This window comes from Prunus avium, chromosome 1 (assembly GCF_965620075.1).
Source record: "Prunus avium chromosome 1, drPruAviu1.hap1.1, whole genome shotgun sequence".
In the NCBI taxonomy this organism is placed as follows: Eukaryota; Viridiplantae; Streptophyta; class Magnoliopsida; order Rosales; family Rosaceae; genus Prunus; species Prunus avium.
This window is the reverse complement of record NC_142284.1, coordinates 45,548,005-45,565,428: the sequence shown is the minus strand read 5'-3', so window position 1 is coordinate 45,565,428 and position 17,424 is coordinate 45,548,005. Positions and strand designations below refer to the sequence as shown.

The 17,424-nt window shown below is 38.8% G+C and overlaps 2 protein-coding genes across 2 annotated transcripts; both read right to left on the bottom strand.

Annotated features, from left to right (window-relative positions):
* Positions 1-730: 730 nt before the first annotated feature.
* Positions 731-5,667, bottom strand: LOC110754598 (aldo-keto reductase family 4 member C10). Its single transcript, XM_021955685.2, has 3 exons — positions 4,482-5,667; positions 3,173-3,427; positions 731-1,261 (listed from the first exon to the last, which is right to left on the bottom strand). The coding sequence occupies exons 1-3, from the start codon at positions 5,046-5,048 to the stop codon at positions 1,001-1,003; spliced, it is 1,083 nt and encodes a 360-aa protein (XP_021811377.1). The 5' UTR covers positions 5,049-5,667; the 3' UTR covers positions 731-1,000.
* An 816-nt stretch (positions 5,668-6,483) lies between these two features.
* Positions 6,484-9,284, bottom strand: LOC110754647 (inositol oxygenase 1-like). The gene is made up of 11 exons (XM_021955748.2): positions 8,928-9,284; positions 8,727-8,838; positions 8,470-8,551; positions 8,195-8,399; positions 7,949-8,008; positions 7,792-7,844; positions 7,542-7,664; positions 7,284-7,353; positions 7,126-7,204; positions 6,908-6,989; positions 6,484-6,739 (listed from the first exon to the last, which is right to left on the bottom strand). Exons 1-11 carry the CDS (start codon positions 8,956-8,958, stop codon positions 6,713-6,715), a joined length of 924 nt encoding a protein of 307 aa, XP_021811440.1. The 5' UTR covers positions 8,959-9,284; the 3' UTR covers positions 6,484-6,712.
* Between the last annotated feature and the right edge of the window lie 8,140 nt (positions 9,285-17,424).

Genomic DNA, 17,424 nt, shown 5'->3' with positions numbered 1-17,424 from the left:
CAGACCAGCGGCGGTGGCCTTGGATGTGTTGCATTTGCCAAATCAAATACATATTCATGGGTAGCCAGCAGCAGCCACATCAATATTCAATCAATCTGTCAAAAAAGTCTACAAAAAGACATCAATCTTAATCTTAATCTATTTGTTTGACATTTGGTGGTCAGAAAGGACGGTAACGTGGAGGCGTGAGGATGGACCATCTTGTATATGTTGAAGTTAGCTTCAAAGCAACTTGTAACGGTACTAATACTATGACTTGTTCTTGTTCCAAATTGTGGTTTCAAGTTGAGAAAACAATTCCTAACTAGGGCGGGATTTTCTTCTCTTTTTCTTTTACTTCTGGTGACTTCCCGAAAACCCTAAAATATATATATATAGGACGGCAATGTCTTATCATGCGCCGTACAATACAAGGCATGAGAATTGCGAAAGAACACTTTTATTTGATTGCTGGCATCAAATAAGTTCATCAGTTTCAACGACGGTATTGGTCATGGATGATGGCACCCGACGGCCAACTCTTTCTCTGTCATGAAAACACAAAACAATGTTTTGACCAAAAAAAAAACACAAAACAATGAAAACATAAAAGTTAAATCCAGGCTCCTGCAGAGTGCAGATCAACATCATCCTTGCTTGGCATACTAATCCATAATCATAAGGCCACGGCACATCTGAATCAGATTTATTAGCAAATACATGTAAAGATCAAGAAAAGAGAGAAAAAAACAAAACAAAACAAAACAGATTGAATTTATTTTTGATGGTTCACTTCAGTAAACATTTTTTTTTCTTTTCAATGTAGCATCAATACACCCATGAGAATGAGAAGAAGTTAAAAAGAAATATTTGCCACTTCCAATTAATAATGTCTCCTTTGACTTTCTATTCAGCATCCACAAACTAGAATTCTTGCAAACAATGGGCATACATATTAAAGGATGATCACTTCTTTGAACAAAAATGGCACGGCACATCATCTGAAGATATTATTCAAATATCAGGCATTGGATTCCATGTCATCTTCCATCTCACGCACAGCTTGAAGTGGACCACTTCCAGACACAAAGCCACTCTCTGAAAGATTATTCAAAGGACCATTTCCAAATAGGCACACCTGTGGTTCAATCTGGTTCAACCGGTTCCACTCGTCATCTGACAGAGACCAACTGAAAATGTCTATGTTTTTCCTTATCCTATCAGGCTTCAGGCTACACGGGAGCACGCTGGTTCCTCTTTGCAGCCCCCAACGCAAAATAACCTGAAACAGAGTAAGCAAGCCAAACACCATTACTAAAACCACAAGCAGTACCTTTATTTCTGGTCCTCGTTGAGGACAGAATCATCTGGAAATGCAACCGAGTTTGGTTCCTAGGATCCTATGCCCAGTCGTGCAGCTTCTTGTTTTGGCAAAACCCAGTGGTAGTTTTGATCTTTCATTATAATACAGTTACACCATAGGTGCTTTTTAAAGCATCGGAGGGACAGAGAAGAATGAAGAGAAAATAGTAGTAATTCAGCACAAAATTGTGGTCTTTATTCAATAAGGAGCCCACTCCAGACCTTTCAGTTTTTAGTCTAGTTATATCAAGTTTTGATTTACATTTTCCCAAAGTCAATCTTGCAAGTTCCATGTTTTCTTAAGTTCTATCATGTTAAAGGTGATATATTAATCTAAAAATAATTTGCAAAAGGCATAAATTAGTGGCCATGAGTTTTTCCTTAATCTTGCATAATTATTATAAGTGGTTACGTCTCTATTCTAGACTTTTACTATCTATGATCATTGCTATAATAAGTTTTATCTCCACTACACAATCCTGTATGATTATGTTCCTCTACAATTTGAATATACAAGTGCAATTAGATGGGTAAGAAGTGTAGAGTTGCCCACTACCCAGATCACCATCTTTATGTTTTTAATGGTTTTGGACCACTGCAAGAAACTGCAGGATCATCTCAACTTTTGGTAAGATTTAGATCCTTTATCCTAGACCAGCGCTTTCCATTCTCTTTAAATTTCAAAGGCTTCAAACTAGATGATAAGTTTCCAACCCTAAAAGATATGTCAATCACAATGGAGACTTTTCAATATCGATAGCACATCCATTTACCCAGTACTCAAGTGATTGATTCCTTCCTTGAAACAAGATCTCTCAAAGACAGAAAAAAAAAACCCTATATGACAATGACTGGCTATATAATTGGAGGCTGAAAAGCTGATGAAAGCTTCTCGAGGGAGAAGATTGACTCAACTGAAGCACAAATTAGTAGGTTCTTTGGGGTAGACTGCAGCTGCATTGAGAGTTTGAGACTAACTAATGTCACTTATAAGTTTTAGAGTTTGTTATGTGACAAGCACCACTTCAATCATGAACCATGAATCATATGTTGTGTTCTGTTATTTAGAATTTACCTAAACCTCAAAGTTTAGACTTAAGAAGAAAATTTTACCGCAATCAAATGCAGCCAAGTCTTTTTACATTAAACATGACCCCCAAATTGTAGTCCTGAAGTCAACAATCCTCCATCTGAATTAGCACCAGAGCAATCAGTCATGCATCACCTCAAAGTTTTAGGGTTTGCAAGTTTAGCAACTTTCAGATTGCTATAACTTCAACACTACTAAGTTGAAGTCATATCTTCACTACTCATCATGAGTATGAGCACTTGTTTGTGCCGATGCTTAACCACTAGGGGATTGCTATACTCTTGAGCATATGTATGCCATTTCAACAACTTGCAGTTGGTGTTAAATGGTTAACCATTTGATAATGGGATAGTTGATAAATGCAAGTGTACCTTGGTTACAGTCTGAGAGTGGAAGAAATTATATACTATGGGCTCAGATCTGAATCTTTTTATTATTGAGGTAATAATAATTAATATATATATATATATATATATATATATATATAATGATTTGAGCCCTGGACATTAGTTTATGGGTGTAGAGCAAAGGTTTAGGATACTGGTGAAACTTCAGACTTTAGGCAATTTATAGAAGCCTACTTGGTTTTGCAATCACAGGGATATGCAAATTATGCAAAATATGAATGGTACTTCTATTTCTGGTATCATAGCTTGGATGAGATTATGCTACTCAATAGTATATAGCTTGGAGGATATGAGTAGTATGAAAAAGAAAAGAAGCTTGTGGAATCTAAAGTACCTGCTCAGGTGTTTTTCTGTGTCTGTCTGCTATCTCTGCAACTGTTGATAATTTTAGCATAGGCCCATGCACAGACTTTGACCTCCTGAATGATATGCGAGGAGTTCCAGGTTCATCTTCCCCACCTGAACTGCTATCAGATGGTCCAGGAGTCGAGGTTGGGACTCCTAAGGGTGTGTGAGCAGATACATGGATACCTTTCAATTGACAGAACTTTACAAGTTCATCTTGCCTCCAAAAGGGGTGCAACTCCACCTAAAATTTAATCATAAATCAATTAAGGAACCCAAATTATGTCATATTGTGATCAACAAGGAGAAATTTCAGTCTTAAAGAAAAAAAAAGGGCAGCAGAAGCCACAAAACATTCTTATTTTCCCAAGAATTTAAGCAGATTCAACACTGGGTCCTAACAACCTAGATTGATGATAGTTACAATCTAGCAAACAATACAAGAAAAGAGGTGGGTATTACGATAAAGCATAGACAATCTGCACTAACTTTGCTTCATAATTGGTTTCTAATGTCAACATTGAGTTAGAAAGGAAGAGACGAGAGGTAATAGTCCTACAACTCAGTCTCTTTTGATCAAATTAGATTCAACTAGTTTTGGAGAACAATAGCATCGGTGCAAAGATATATGAACATATCAAACAAAGTTCAAATATCTAACGAGCAAAATTAAGTCTTAAGCTCAGAATCATGTAGGAACTGTGCAATGGTGGGCTGTTTTTAAAGCCAAATCTGTGCTGGTAGGCCACTTCTTAATCAGCTTACCAACTGAAATGATTGTAAGATTCATCTGATCCAAATGATGATTTTTTGCATTTCACACTTGCATACATATAGCAACAACTACCTGAGTATGACTTAAATGGGCTGCTTCAGTAGAGGTAATGTTTATGCAATTGTTATATTAATGCAGGTGCCTTCATATTGCATTGAATCCCAGCGTCCGATACTTGCAAATTATTAGGTCAGCCAAATAAATGAGATGCTTTGCTCATGTGAGTAGACTACAGAGAAAATTGTTGACAAAAAACCTTCTATCCAATGAATTTTCTCATCAACTGTTACTAGATTAAGTCACTTATTTACTCTAACATATTTAGCCCTTCGATCAACATTGTAATTAAACAAAAAAAGGAAAAGAAAAAAGAAAAGATATGAAAATCCATTGCACCATTAAAACAATATAATGGATAATATGATTAAAGAAGGGACGTGAAAGCCAATTTATCAACTAATTGAAGACAAATTTGGATGCTGAATTATTGAAAAATAGCCAGAATGATTTACCGAAAGCCAACCTGATTGACTGCAGGTACAATTTTTGCAAACTTGAGCAATTGTTTGATTTGCGGAACACTGAAATTGCTGACTCCAATAGCTCTAACCAAACCCAACTCAACCAGACCTTCCATAGCTTTCCATGCTTTCTTCAACCGATTCAAGAATTGCCTATACTCGCTCCCAGACTTTGAAGGAGGATCAGTGGCATCACCAAACGCTGAGCTGTCAGGCCAATGCATCAAATACAGATCCAAATACGAAACTCCAAGGTTCTTAAGAGAAACTCTAACATAATTCTCAATTTTATTGAGAGAATTCATTGTACAATAGAGCTTAGAAGTCAAGAAAACGTCTTCCCTCTTCAGTGAACCCTTAAATGCTTCAGCTAAAGCTTCCCCAACTTCGATCTCGTTACCATAAAGATGTGCACAATCTATGTGACGGTAGCCTACTGATAATGCCGTTTTTACGGCTTGAACACAAAGGTCTCCTCCACTCTGCCATGTCCCAAGTCCAATGGCTGGAATTCTATCTCCTGTGTTTAACACAAAGTAACTTCCTGGTGTTCCAAACTTTCCTTTCATCCCTCAAGCTTACAAGGCAAAAATGGGTAGACTTTTAATAACCCAGCAACCCAAAATCACCAGGGTGCAAGGATCAATTCAAAATTCCAACAATTCAGATTCAACTATATTAACAGATGGTATACGAGCTCCAAACAAACTCTCTAAACCCAAAATCTCATAAACGGGGAGAGGTATGAAAATCAAACAAACACCCAAGTAATGAAATACCAAAAACAGAGAAATCCAATTCGTAGGAAATCAAAAGAACACTTCCAGTCCAAAAAATTACAAGTTTTGACTACAAATTGCCCAACTTCTGTTTGCCAATATGTCTGAAACAGAGCTCACCATGACAAGAAGTGAAAAAGGCCAATGCTGAATCAAACAATCAAACCTTTTTCTCAGGAAACCTATAGAATCGTATCAACGGCCTGTCTGTTTAAGTATAGGAACATATTCAAGGGTCATGGTCAACAACGGCAGCAGAGAGTAAGAAGGAAGGAAGCCCCCAAACAAAACACACAACAAAACGCTTAGCTGGAATATCAATCTCTTTCTCTGAGAAGAATGCAAAAGACAAATAGTGCTCTCTGTGTCTATGATATACTATATTAAATTGGTCATTTTCTATTTAGACATAGAAAAGTTAAGTTGGACAAAGATGGGTTAGGGGTATATAAAATTCAAGGTTACACACCTAACTTAGAAGGCTCGTCTAACTCTAAATCCACCCACCATCCACCCAACCTACAACGACATTCATTGACGATTTGATATATTGTATTAAAGAAAATGGACTTTATATATACCAATAATACAACTAGTCAAAGTTTACTACTACAACTACATACTGATCGGTCCGGCTAACTGAATTTTTATAATTTTTTATTTCATTTAAATTGAAGAAAATTAACTAGAACTAAGGTTTTTCTCAAAGACAATTTCTGACGCACAAATAGATATCTGGTTCTCTTTGTTTGACCGTGATAATATTTTACTACTCATTCATAAAGGGGTGCTGTTAATTTTAGGGTTCGTTTAACAACACCCTTTGTAAAATAATAGTAAATACCTAAGGAGGCTTTGCCATAACCTGTAAAAGCAAAATGCATCCTTTCACTTTTGTGTTCGGATGTTGCATTTTTGACTCCGCGCAGTAGAGATAATCATTCATTCGTTGATTAGCATAAAGACAAATAGACAAGTGATGAAAGTGCACTTTCGAGTTTAGACTAAGGCAGTTTATTGGTTAATTGGATCATTAATTTGCTGATTTAATTGCTTGGTTAATGATTAAACACTGGTCAATTAAACTCTGGTTGTTGGCACCTGTCCTGTACCAACTAATACTGCTATTAATTTTCATCTGCATCATAACATCTTTAATATAAAAGCAAACTATAGTATTTCTGCGTAAACTGAGTTGAAGCTTAAAAGCATAGAACAACGGCAATGGAATAACTGCAACTGCAGAGGTAGCATTTTTATATACAAACTCAGAGAAAAGGTACAGCACCTCCTCATAAGTTCATAACAAAACAAACATAAAGGGGTAAAAGAAAAGGAAACAAGAACAAAGAGAAAAAAAGACATTGAAAGTTCTACATCCGTGCCTTTTATTCAGCTGCTACCTCCATCTGATTTCTTTACTCATCCAACTTCAGAGCTCCCAACTTCACCGTTCACCATCTCAGCTTTGCGGGAAAGTACTGCAACAGAATAGTCAAAATTAACTACAAGGAACAGAGAGAGAAAAAACAATGTGGCATTTAAGCTCTATTTTGAAATTAAATGAAATGAGAACTTCGGAATCTTGTGCATGCACTTGCAAAATTTCCTTCCATCCAGCTCCAATAACAAGAACAACTCATCTTTACCTTCTCAATTAGAGAGAGATAGTAGGGCTTCACTTTCTCAACATCAATGCGAACTTTGCTCTTGCTGTAAAGGTCATACTTGCTGCATATAGAATGGCAAAGTTAATTTTTAGACTTGTATCAAATTTTGGCAAAGCAGTGTGTCGAAAATATGGTAGGAAGGACATATAGTCTTACTACATTACTGTGTTTTTAAATGGGGGAGTGAATATCCTTACTTGAATATTTTGAGCCACTTCAAATTCTCAATGTCCTCTGCATTCATCAAGTGCGTATATGCTCCTGCCCTGTGTAAAGCTGCAAAGTAATTTTGATCCATATAGATTAAATACTAATTTGAAAGCAAATTGAAGGGCTAGCTGATTTCACAATGTACCATAAAATGAGTGGTATCTGATAATGAAAAGACCAGCTGAAGGGAGAGTGCTTTTGTTTTCCTTGGCCACCTGGAGACAGGATACATAAGTAAGTTTACCATTGCAAGACTTGTGAAAATATAATATATATATATATATATATGTAAATTCAGATAGTAAATTATCAATTTCCCGTGCTATTTCCTTCCTAGTTCTAAGTACATGGATGGTAGAGTATGAACAATGCAGAAGTTGGAATGGGTTTGGCAAATATGTACCAAGTACATGTAGTCATCATGCCCCCATGACATCAGTACATTGTCGAGTCCACAACATTCGGAGTAAATACCATACTTAGTGTTATAAGCAGGATTGTTGTAGTCAGCATTTTCCTTGAAATGCTGCAAGGACAGGCAGACACGATGTTAGAGACTATCCACAGAAAAATGAGTCAGAAATTAATGAAGTTAGGGGACTGAATCATTTCATATTCCAAAGGTGGATCCTGGTACAAAATTTGCGAGAGACCTTGTGATGAACAATTGACTCATCAAAGGCACACCCGACAGGGCATGTGTCACCTGTAATTAATAGATGATTTCAGTTAGTTTCAGAATAATTATAGAAACAGAGGTGAGAGAAGAGATTATCTGAACCAAAGATTAAACAAGAAGATGATCCTCACCCACAACAGCCCATTGAGGAAGCTCTCCAAAAGCAGGAAGATGAAGAACCTTTCCAAGATCTAAATTTCATGGGAAACAAAGTTTAAGCAATTGATCCTCACGGTGACATATGCAAAAATCAAAATGAAGCAAATACATAAACATGGTTGATATGACTCAAATTAGAGAAGCATATAATTAAATTAACTAAGAATAAAGAGCACTCAAAATGATGAGAAACTAGTATATATATATATATATTATACCATGGATAAGGGCAGTTAAATGCAGCCAGCCTTCATTAGGATAGTCCTTTCTGATGGCTTCAGCAGTCTGCAAGAGGTGCTCAATCTGAGGCTCATCCAAGTCAGGATCACTCTCATCCACTACTTCATTGAGAAGTTCACAGCATTCCCATATGCTCATTTCAACCTTATTCAGTTTGCCATATTCTTCCCTCATCCGCTTCACCTGCAATTAATCATTATTAATATAACCTTTTCCAAATTGAAGAAACTCTAATCCGCAGCTGTTTGCTTACAAAGTCAACACTTTGGTTAATGTGGTTGATTCGATAGAATTCCTCAACCCCATCGCTCCGGTCACTGTTAACATCATAATCCCTGCATTTTGATGAATAAACTTCACATAAGTGGTAATAAGATGATATATAAAGGAAAAGGGAATATGACATTTCTTGAGCTTCTTTGGAAACAGAAAGGAAAGGCGAAATGTATATTAAAATGTTTCATGATCATAATTGAATGCAGCCTAGAATATGGCAAGAACAGAAGGGACCTGAAAGTGTGGCCAAATGCGTTTGTTGGAGGCACCACAAATCCACCATCCAACACCAATTCATTCTCCTCACCCGTCTGATCAGAGACCACCTTTTCTTCCACCTCAACCGCTGCTAATTAAAATGAATTCAATGTCGAACAAGAAAAACAAAAAAATGTAATGCAGCAAAAACCCAAAAAATAAAAAGTAAAACTTTACCAAAGTCAGGCTGCTCAACGAGGATGGTCATCCTGCTGAATCGAAAAGCGATAATCTAACAAAAGGGTAAAGAAGAAGAAGAAATACTGTTGGTGATGAGGAGGAAGGCATGATGAAGGGTTTTGGGGGAATGGAAAGTATTTATAATTGGCCGGAGAGTCCTTCCCTGAGAATTCCGATTGTGTGAGTCCTTGCACTGAAAATCCGAGTCACCAAGTCCTTCGCTGAAAATTTGTTAATTCAAATTCTAATATATATATCTCTCTCTCCCCTTTTGTCTCAATGAGTGAGTGAGTGAGAGATGGACAATACAGCAACCACCTCCTAACCTTGGCTTGGCCTTGCCATGCAAATAGGCGCGTAACCACCAATTAATTAGCTGTCAACTAAATCGGCTTCTTTTTTTTCTTTGTCTTTTTTCTCTCTTAATTTGTATTTCTTTTTTTTTGGTTGAGAGAACAAGATATCCAGGATAATTATCTTTTATATATTGCGTCACTGAGGATTTGATCTCCACGTAGATGCTGAGTCAGCTTAGTGTCGTGGACGGGTTTTATATAAAGAAAGAGGCCAAATGAGTGGGGCCCTAATGACGTTGCATCTTCTAGACGACAAACACTTCTTGACTCACTCACGACCATAAAAACGGTGCGCGTTGGCTCTTTCCCACCGCATATTTTTCATTTTTAGAATATAATATGATAATAGTTTGACCTTTAAAAATAATAATAATAATCTGGAAAATGTTTGAATCATGGATAGAAAATTATGTATTTACCGGATTGGCACAAAAATATATTAGCAGTAACATAACATGTAATCTAATTTTGGTAAAATGTAAGACAGGGAGCAAGCGAGCAGACAAATACGCATCGGTTTGGAATTGGATCGGTTGTTGAAAAATGTAGGGTTTTTGAGTGCATTGGTTACTAAATTTTGATCTAATTCGCATTTTGATTTCTCAATTTTCAAAATGATTCTTGTGGTCCTTCAACTTCACTTTTGATTGCACTATTGGTAATAGCGTCAATTTTGTTAGCTTTTTTTTGTCAATTTTAAGCATGTGCATAACTCATGGTGTACTATTGAGGGTTAAGAATGGAAATTACTTGGCACTCCTTAAAGGATGATGTGGCCTACTAACTAGATAACACATGTATTTAGATAAAAATAAATATTTTTAAAAATAATAAAAATGACAGACCATTAGAAAAAATAGAAAAAACTAATAAATCTGAAGAAGATAGTGCAACCACGAAATCACTTTTTTTTTTGTCTGAACCACGAAATCACAAGATCTTTTCCATTCTTTCAACATTCTTGATTTCTCGGATTCTTCTCTACATCTTAGCATCTTTTTCCATTCTGAAGCTTTGGTTTATCTCAGATTTCTTGTTTTCGTGAATTTCATCTCAGATTTGGTTATTTCTATGACCTAATTGTTTGTGCTTAATAAATCACGGCCATGAACTGGCCGAAGGAGCCCTTTTTCTCGGCCCAAGCACTTCCTCGAGAAGCTAAAGCGCAGCGTTTCGCCAAGGTGTTTTGCCTTCCTGAAAACAACGGAAAAGTTGTCAAGGCATGATCATCTCGGCCTCGATTGTAAGCCGAGGCTGAGGCCGAGCAAAATCACGGCCAGAGATATCAGAATCAAATCATCACGTGATAGCAGGTGTCTGCCACGCAAATCTCACGGCCTGGAGTTCCGGGCCGAGGGGATATGCGTTGACACGCGGCTTCCTGCTTTTGGGTGCGGTGCGGTTGTGCGCGGGAGTGCCAACACGGTCTACCGTGCGTCGAGATGTTGATGAGTGTAGGATGGATAAGTGGTGCGCCTGTTTGAACTCGTCTTCTAATCAAACGATTGTAGCCGAGAGAGGAACTAGTCTCGGCTGTTAGGTTCACGGCCTGAACTACAAGGCCGTTGAGTGATGGTGTTTGTGGTGGGTTTTGGGCGGTGCTCCGGCGCGTTGCTCAGGGAGCGACGGTCGTATGATATATGGGGTGAGTGAACGAACAACATGGATGGTGCTCCGGCGCCTTGAAAATCAAGGGTCGTATGATATATTGATGAATGAATTTTCCTTACAGTCTAACACTACTCCTAGGAAAGCATGTAAAGATATTGAAAGTGCATTACAGGAAAAAATAAGTTGCTCCGTAGGAGGCTTTGGTTTGGTGTTTGAACCTTTTGAATGTAGCTTGAGCCTTGTATTTATAGGAAGAGTTCCTGGAGGAGTAATCGAGGCTGAAAATCTGCATGGTGGAGCCTGATTAGAGCAAGTGGGTAGTCCAATCGACATTTGGGATCGTGAAGTATGGTGGTGTGACCCTATAAATCCTGGTGAATCTCGGCCGCCGCCCCGATCATGGACTCTGCGCTTCCGGCCGTGGAGACGCATTTATGGCCTTGATAGCTGGTGACCTATTCTCTCAAGCTGCAAGGATTCTTGTGAGAATGTCTACGTCTAATCACTCTGTCTTCTGTCGCCAAAACCTGACTTCAGTCACTTCCCACCTTCCCTCATGCATTAAATGCTTATTTGTGGCCAGTGAGTTTGCTGCATTAAACAGGCACTACTTCATTAAATGAAGCATGGGTCCCTGCTATCACGTGATGATCTGACTTTAATATTTCTGGCCGCGATTTTGCTCGGCCTCGGCCCGCAATCGAGGCCGAGATGAACATGCCTTAGCGTTTTTCTTTTGTCTTCAGGAAGGCAAAGCACCTTGGTGAAACGCTGTGTTTTAGCTTCTCGAGAAAGTGCTAGGGTCGAGAAAAAGGGCTCCTTCGGCCAGTTCATGGCCATGATTTATTAGGCACAAACAGCAGGGTCCCATGCTTCATTTAATGAAGTAATGCCTCTGTTTATTGCAGCAAACTCACTGGCCACGAATAAGCATTTAATGCATGAGGGAAGGTGGGAAGTGACTGAAGTCAGGGTTTGGCGACAGGAAACAGAGTGATTAGACGTGGACATTCTCACAAGAATTCTTGCAGCTTGAGAGAGTAGGTCACCAGCCATCAGAGCAATAAATGCGTCTCCACGGCCAGAGGCGCAGAACCCACGATCAAGGCGGCGGCCGAGATTCACCAGGATTTATGGGGTCGCAACACCATACTTCACGATCCCAAATGTCGATTGGACTACCCACTTGCTCTAATCAGGCCCCACTATGCAGGATTTCAGCCTCGATTACTCCTCCAAGAAACTCCTATAAATACAGGGCTCAAGATACATTCAAAGGGTTCAAACACCAAACCAAAGCCTCCCACGGAGCAACTTATATTTTCCTATAATGCACTTTCAATATCTTTACTTGTTTTCCTAGGAGTAGTGTTAGACTGTAAGGAAAATTCATTCATCAATATATCATATGACCCTTGATTTTCAAGGCGCCGAAACATCATCCTTGTTATTCGCTCATTCACCCCATATATCAGTTATAAACAGTGTTTCATATAAGTTTGGGAAGTGTTTTCAATTCATTAATGCACAATCAGAACTTGGGCGTGAATACTTCTTCATTTCATAACATGTGATTACATAAACACTAGTGAAAATGCGTACATTAAATTCCTAATCACATGCTCTTTGTTGCATTCTGCGCCACCTGAGGCTTCTGCTAATTGCCTCTGTCTGTTCTTGCTTGTAGAATCTGCAGCAGCTCTACATGATCTTCGTTCCTTTTCTGCAGCATCTCTACATGCTGGTTGGCGCTGTAGAGCCGTTTCTGCAGGTCCGCCACCAGAGCTTTCATGGCCGCCACCTCCTCACTCAGTGCCCCGCACTCTCGTGTTCTCGCCAGTAGGCGCATGCCCAAATTTGTGGTCGAGACCGCGTTGAGCACGGTTAGATTGTGGGACTCGTCCACTGCCATCTGGTCAGACCTCTGCGCCACATGCAGATGATCTGCAACTGTAAGTCTGCTGACAGTCATGCCCTCCGGCAATACTGGCCTACGCGGCACCACCTCAGAGAAGTTCGAGGCTGAGCCATGATGGTAAGAGGAGTTTGGGAAGATAGGGTTTGGAGGAGCCCGTGTCTGGGCATTTGGTGGTGCAAGGGACAACTCAAGGTTAAGGTCATCAACAAGCATATCTGGGGATGCCATTGATTTTTCTGTCTGGGCTTTTTGATGGTTTTTCTTGAGTTTGCAGGTTGAAATCCAGGATGCTCCTTCTTTCAACCGAGAAGTGGTTTAAATAGCCATATGCTCATAAGGGAGCCGACACCACTTTGCATTTCCTGCGCAATTTGCGGTTGCGTCCGGTTAAAAGGGGAAGCATTTCTACTTTCGCTTTGCTTTCTTTTCCTCCCTGTTTTCTGGTGCATTATGTTTTGATTTCTTTTCAGTTTGTCGTTTTTGTTTTATTTCAGTTGGGGAATGTGATTTGTGTCTTTTTCGTTTGTCGCATTCCTTTTATTCCGGTTTGGGGAAGTGCGTTTTGTTTTTCTTCTTTGTCTTTTGCAACTTTCTTTTCTTTTATTTCCGGAAACGAGAAATTTAAAATTTAAAAAATTAAAATAAAATATATAAAAAACACAAATACACGGAAAGGGCAAAGACAACCAGGCACACCACTAATACATTAGAAATTATTCTTTCACAGTGCTCGGTGTCTCGGCCATTGGACCTTTGAGTTTAGCCCTATGGCTATCCTCTTCCGGGGCTTCACGCACAGCCTCTTGGGGCTCATCACTCGAGCTCCCAAAGATCGCACTCTTATCTTGAGCGTACCTACTTTCGCGATCTGTTTTCTTGCGTTTACTCGGTTGGTCCAGGTCCTCCAGCTGCTTTCTCATGTCATGGGCGTAAACACTTACCATCTTTGAGAGATTTTGGTTCTCTTCCCGCAACGCCTCCAGTTGGTGTCGATTCACCTCCACTATCCTTGCCCTTTCCCTTTTTAAGCTTTTAATAATACTCTGGCATTCTTCCACCATACTTCGCTCCGCCGCCAGCTGACCTCTTAGCACCTCCACCTCATGGGACTTCGCAATTAGGCGATGACCCACACTTGCGACTGTTGCCGAGCTTTGCACGCTTAGTGCCAGAGCATCGCTCACGACCCGGTTGTCATCCCTTGATCCCAGCACCCGTATATCCTTGGGAGTTACTAGATTTCTAGCAACTCCAAGGGCAACATCGTTGTCCAGCAGTATCGAGTCATTCACTGTCACGTGCCCCCGTGCAGAGGCAAAGTAGGGCATCCACACTGGTGCCACTGCTTGGCCCCGAGTCTGAGTCGGTGGAGCTAGGTTGAGATCCAACGAGAATGGATAGGAAGAGGCCATTTGAACTTTCTTTTCTTTTGTCTTTCTTTTCTCTTTTGTGTGTTTCTGAGTCTGTGTGTTCTTCCCCAACTCTTTCTCCTCTTCTTTTATAGAGTTAGTTTTTACATAACCCTAGCCACTGCGCTTCTGCGTTTTGCGCGGCCCTTACGGCCTAACCCCTTAGGTCACCCCACCTGGTCCCCAACCCCTTTAATTACAGTTCCGCCTTTCAGCGTTTTTGAGAAACGAAAGTCGTCACGCCTTCCTATGAAGCCAATAATTCTGGCTTGGGACCGTGAGAGAGACCTCTGCTTGTCGACACGTCTCTCCCTTTGTTTCCCGTGACTCACAGGTGTCGAGACTTCAGGGCCCACTTTTTCTATTTTACTGAGTCCTCGCTCTTTGTGCTTCTGACTTGGTTTCTTTGTTTTATTTACTTTCTTCGCTTTTGGGCTTTCGTTTGGGTTGGGCTTTCATTTGGTTTTTGCGTTTCATTGGGTTGGATTTCTGCATGTGTAAGACTGTTGTTAGGGCTTACTGTTTTATTTGTTTCTGTTTGGTTTTGTTTTTGTTTTTGTTTTTGCAACCGTGTTGTAGTTGTTTTTTCGTGTTTGTTCTTGTATTTAACTGCTTTATTCCCTTTAATTCTTGTTATAACGTTGTTGATGCCTGAATTCTTTAACATTGAGGACAATGTTTATTTCTAAGTTTGGGAAGGGATAGCAAGTCTTTTTCGTTTCGCTTTAATTCTTGCTTTAATTTGTTCTGTTTTCTTTTCAGTTTTGAGTCTTTGTGTTTTCAAGTCACTTTCCGGACATATATGATGAGATTGTGATGAATGTTTAAATGACTTGATTGAAAATGCTCTAAAAAAAAAAAAATTAAAAAAAAAAATAAAAAATTTGTTATTCACTAAATGGCATCGTTCTAGCATGATATGTTTGAAACCCTCTACGCACTTGCCATTTGTTTCATAATTCTCCAGTTGAGGGACTTGCATGATCCAAAGAATTGTATCAAGCATGAATTAGACTTGTATAACCATATAATGTGAGCTTTGAGCCTTGTGCTTCAATTCATGAGTGTTATACACATATTCCACTTTTCTTGTCATCTGAGTTGTTGTTTGATCTCATTATTCATTGATTTGGTTGAGCACTTAAAAGTTACTCATTCTTGTGCAATTTGATTACATGACATTTGATAAATGATATTAAGGCCCTCTTTGGACCGTTTGTGCCTTTCAAGCTAACCCTATGCATGCTTAAGCATGATTTTCCATTGTTAACCACCTTGAGCCTATATGTATGCCTTTTCTTTCAAGTAACCAGTTATTACTTCTAGCCTTAGCCTGAAAAACAAGAATTTACCTTTCTAAGGAACTCGTGAGCTTTAATTTAGATGTGTTTTTCATGCTAAGTTTGGGAAGGGTTATTACTTTCAAAAAAAAAAAAAAAAAAAAAAAAGGTGAAAGAAAAGAGAAAAGTCGTGGTTAAGTGGCAATGGTTTCAAATTCAATTCCATGTTTCTTGGTTGTTCAAATGGAAGGAAGGAGTGTGAATCATAATTAGTGGAGGTATAAGGCTTTGTGGTCTATTTGATCACCCAAAAAATAATAAAAGAATGAAAATTTCAAGCGTGATGTTTCAAAGTCTTTTAGTCAACGATTATATGCTCTTACATTGTGAGTTCCTTGGACTTTGTTGTATCCTTATCCTTCATTTCTTACTCACCTTACACCCTTAGCCCCATTACAACCTATAATAAAGACCTAAATTGATCCTAGATGTCATGTGGTTGAATTGCACACATTCTTCTTTTAAGTGTTTAGCATCCTTCTTGAGATCATATTCATGCATGTTTTTCAGCTTGCTAATTTTGAGTTAAGTCCCTTATGGTTTAACTCTATTCTCATGTCTATTATTGAGTGATGCATTGTAACCCTCTTCCGAGTGATTCATTTCTGAGAGGACAACTTAGGTGAGATTTGAAGTTACATTTGTGCTGGGTATGATTTTTGAAGTTGTGTGAAAACTGAAATTGGAGAATGAGTTCCATTTGGCCATCACACTACTACACTTAAGCATGTTGTGTTTTGAACTTTGCCGCCTTGTGAATAATGTCTAAACTGAGTTTTTCTTGTGAAAACTTTTGAGTCGTTTGCATGAGTCGCTCTCTCTTTGGAAAGTGTTCGGAAAGTTTGTTTCGAGTCTTGTTTTAGTTTCTGTTTTGCTCGAGGACTAGCAAAAGATAAGTTTGGGAAGTTTGTTCGGTTCATTTTTATACATAATTTTTCATGTTATTCACCCACTATTTTGAGTTAGTTCTTGACATTTTATAGCTTTTTACTTCCTTTTTGTGTTTTCTTAGATTTTACCTTGGTTGGAATGAAAATGAGCTAAAAGTGCATTATTAGTTATAAATTCTGTTTTTGTTCATTTTCGTAGGTGAACTTCTTGGCCTGGGATCAACATGCTCTGGTGCTCGGATGAGGTCATGATCTTCATGAGATTTGTTCCAATGGATGTTAACTACAACATATCCAAATTTGAGCTCCATTGGACAAGTATTGCCTATCCAACCAATCCAGCATGTTACCACAGCTCTGGAAATCTGGATTTGGCCAGCTTTTACCTCCTTTGTGTCATCTTAATTTCTTGTTACCATAACTCTTGGTAACAAGGAATTACCTTTGTAAAAGAGATATTTTCTGAAGTATTTGGCATCTTTGTGAGTCAATGCTTCATAATGGCAAGGGGACAATGGGCAAAAGCTTTAGAGAAAGAATGAGTTTTATATTAAAAGTGTGAGTAGGAAAAGATGGGAAAAGGAGCAAAAGCAATTGGCAATCAGATATGGAGGGAGCCTTTGAACGTGGAAAGCAATTCAATTCTGAATTCTACACATTGAGAGCAGATTTTGGAGAGTTTGGAGATAGGAGAAGCCAAGGTGCAGCCAAGCAAAGTGGAGAAGAAGGCTTCCACCATTGATGACCTTGAAGCTTTCATCATTTTCTCAAAATCTGTAAACTCTTTCTAATTTTATTTTGAATTTGTATTTGGAATAAGTATGAGCAACTAAACTCCATAGCTAGGGCTTAGGTTGAAGCCCTAAACATGATTACCTTATTGTTTTGATGCTTGAGTGTATGAATTTCTAGATATTGTTGATGAATTCCAATTCACCAAATTAATCTATCCTTGATGTGTGTTTTTCCT

What these genes read in the sequence shown, in the direction of transcription:
- LOC110754598 (XM_021955685.2), bottom strand. Translation starts at nt 5,048, where the DNA reads ATGAAAGGAAAGTTTGGAACACCAGGAAGTTACTTTGTGTTAAACACA. An exon ending in TTGTACCTGCAGTCAATCAG is followed by an intron (nt 3,428 to 4,481) that starts GTTGGCTTTCGG and finishes ATTAAATTTTAG; the next exon opens with GTGGAGTTGCACCCCTTTTG. An exon ending in ACAGAAAAACACCTGAGCAG is followed by an intron (nt 1,262 to 3,172) that starts GTACTTTAGATT and finishes ACTCTGTTTCAG; the next exon opens with GTTATTTTGCGTTGGGGGCT.
- LOC110754647 (XM_021955748.2), bottom strand. Translation starts at nt 8,958, where the DNA reads ATGACCATCCTCGTTGAGCAGCCTGACTTTG. An exon ending in TTAACCAAAGTGTTGACTTT is followed by an intron (nt 8,400 to 8,469) that starts GTAAGCAAACAG and finishes GATTAATTGCAG; the next exon opens with GTGAAGCGGATGAGGGAAGA. An exon ending in CAGATACCACTCATTTTATG is followed by an intron (nt 7,205 to 7,283) that starts GTACATTGTGAA and finishes ATTACTTTGCAG; the next exon opens with CTTTACACAGGGCAGGAGCA.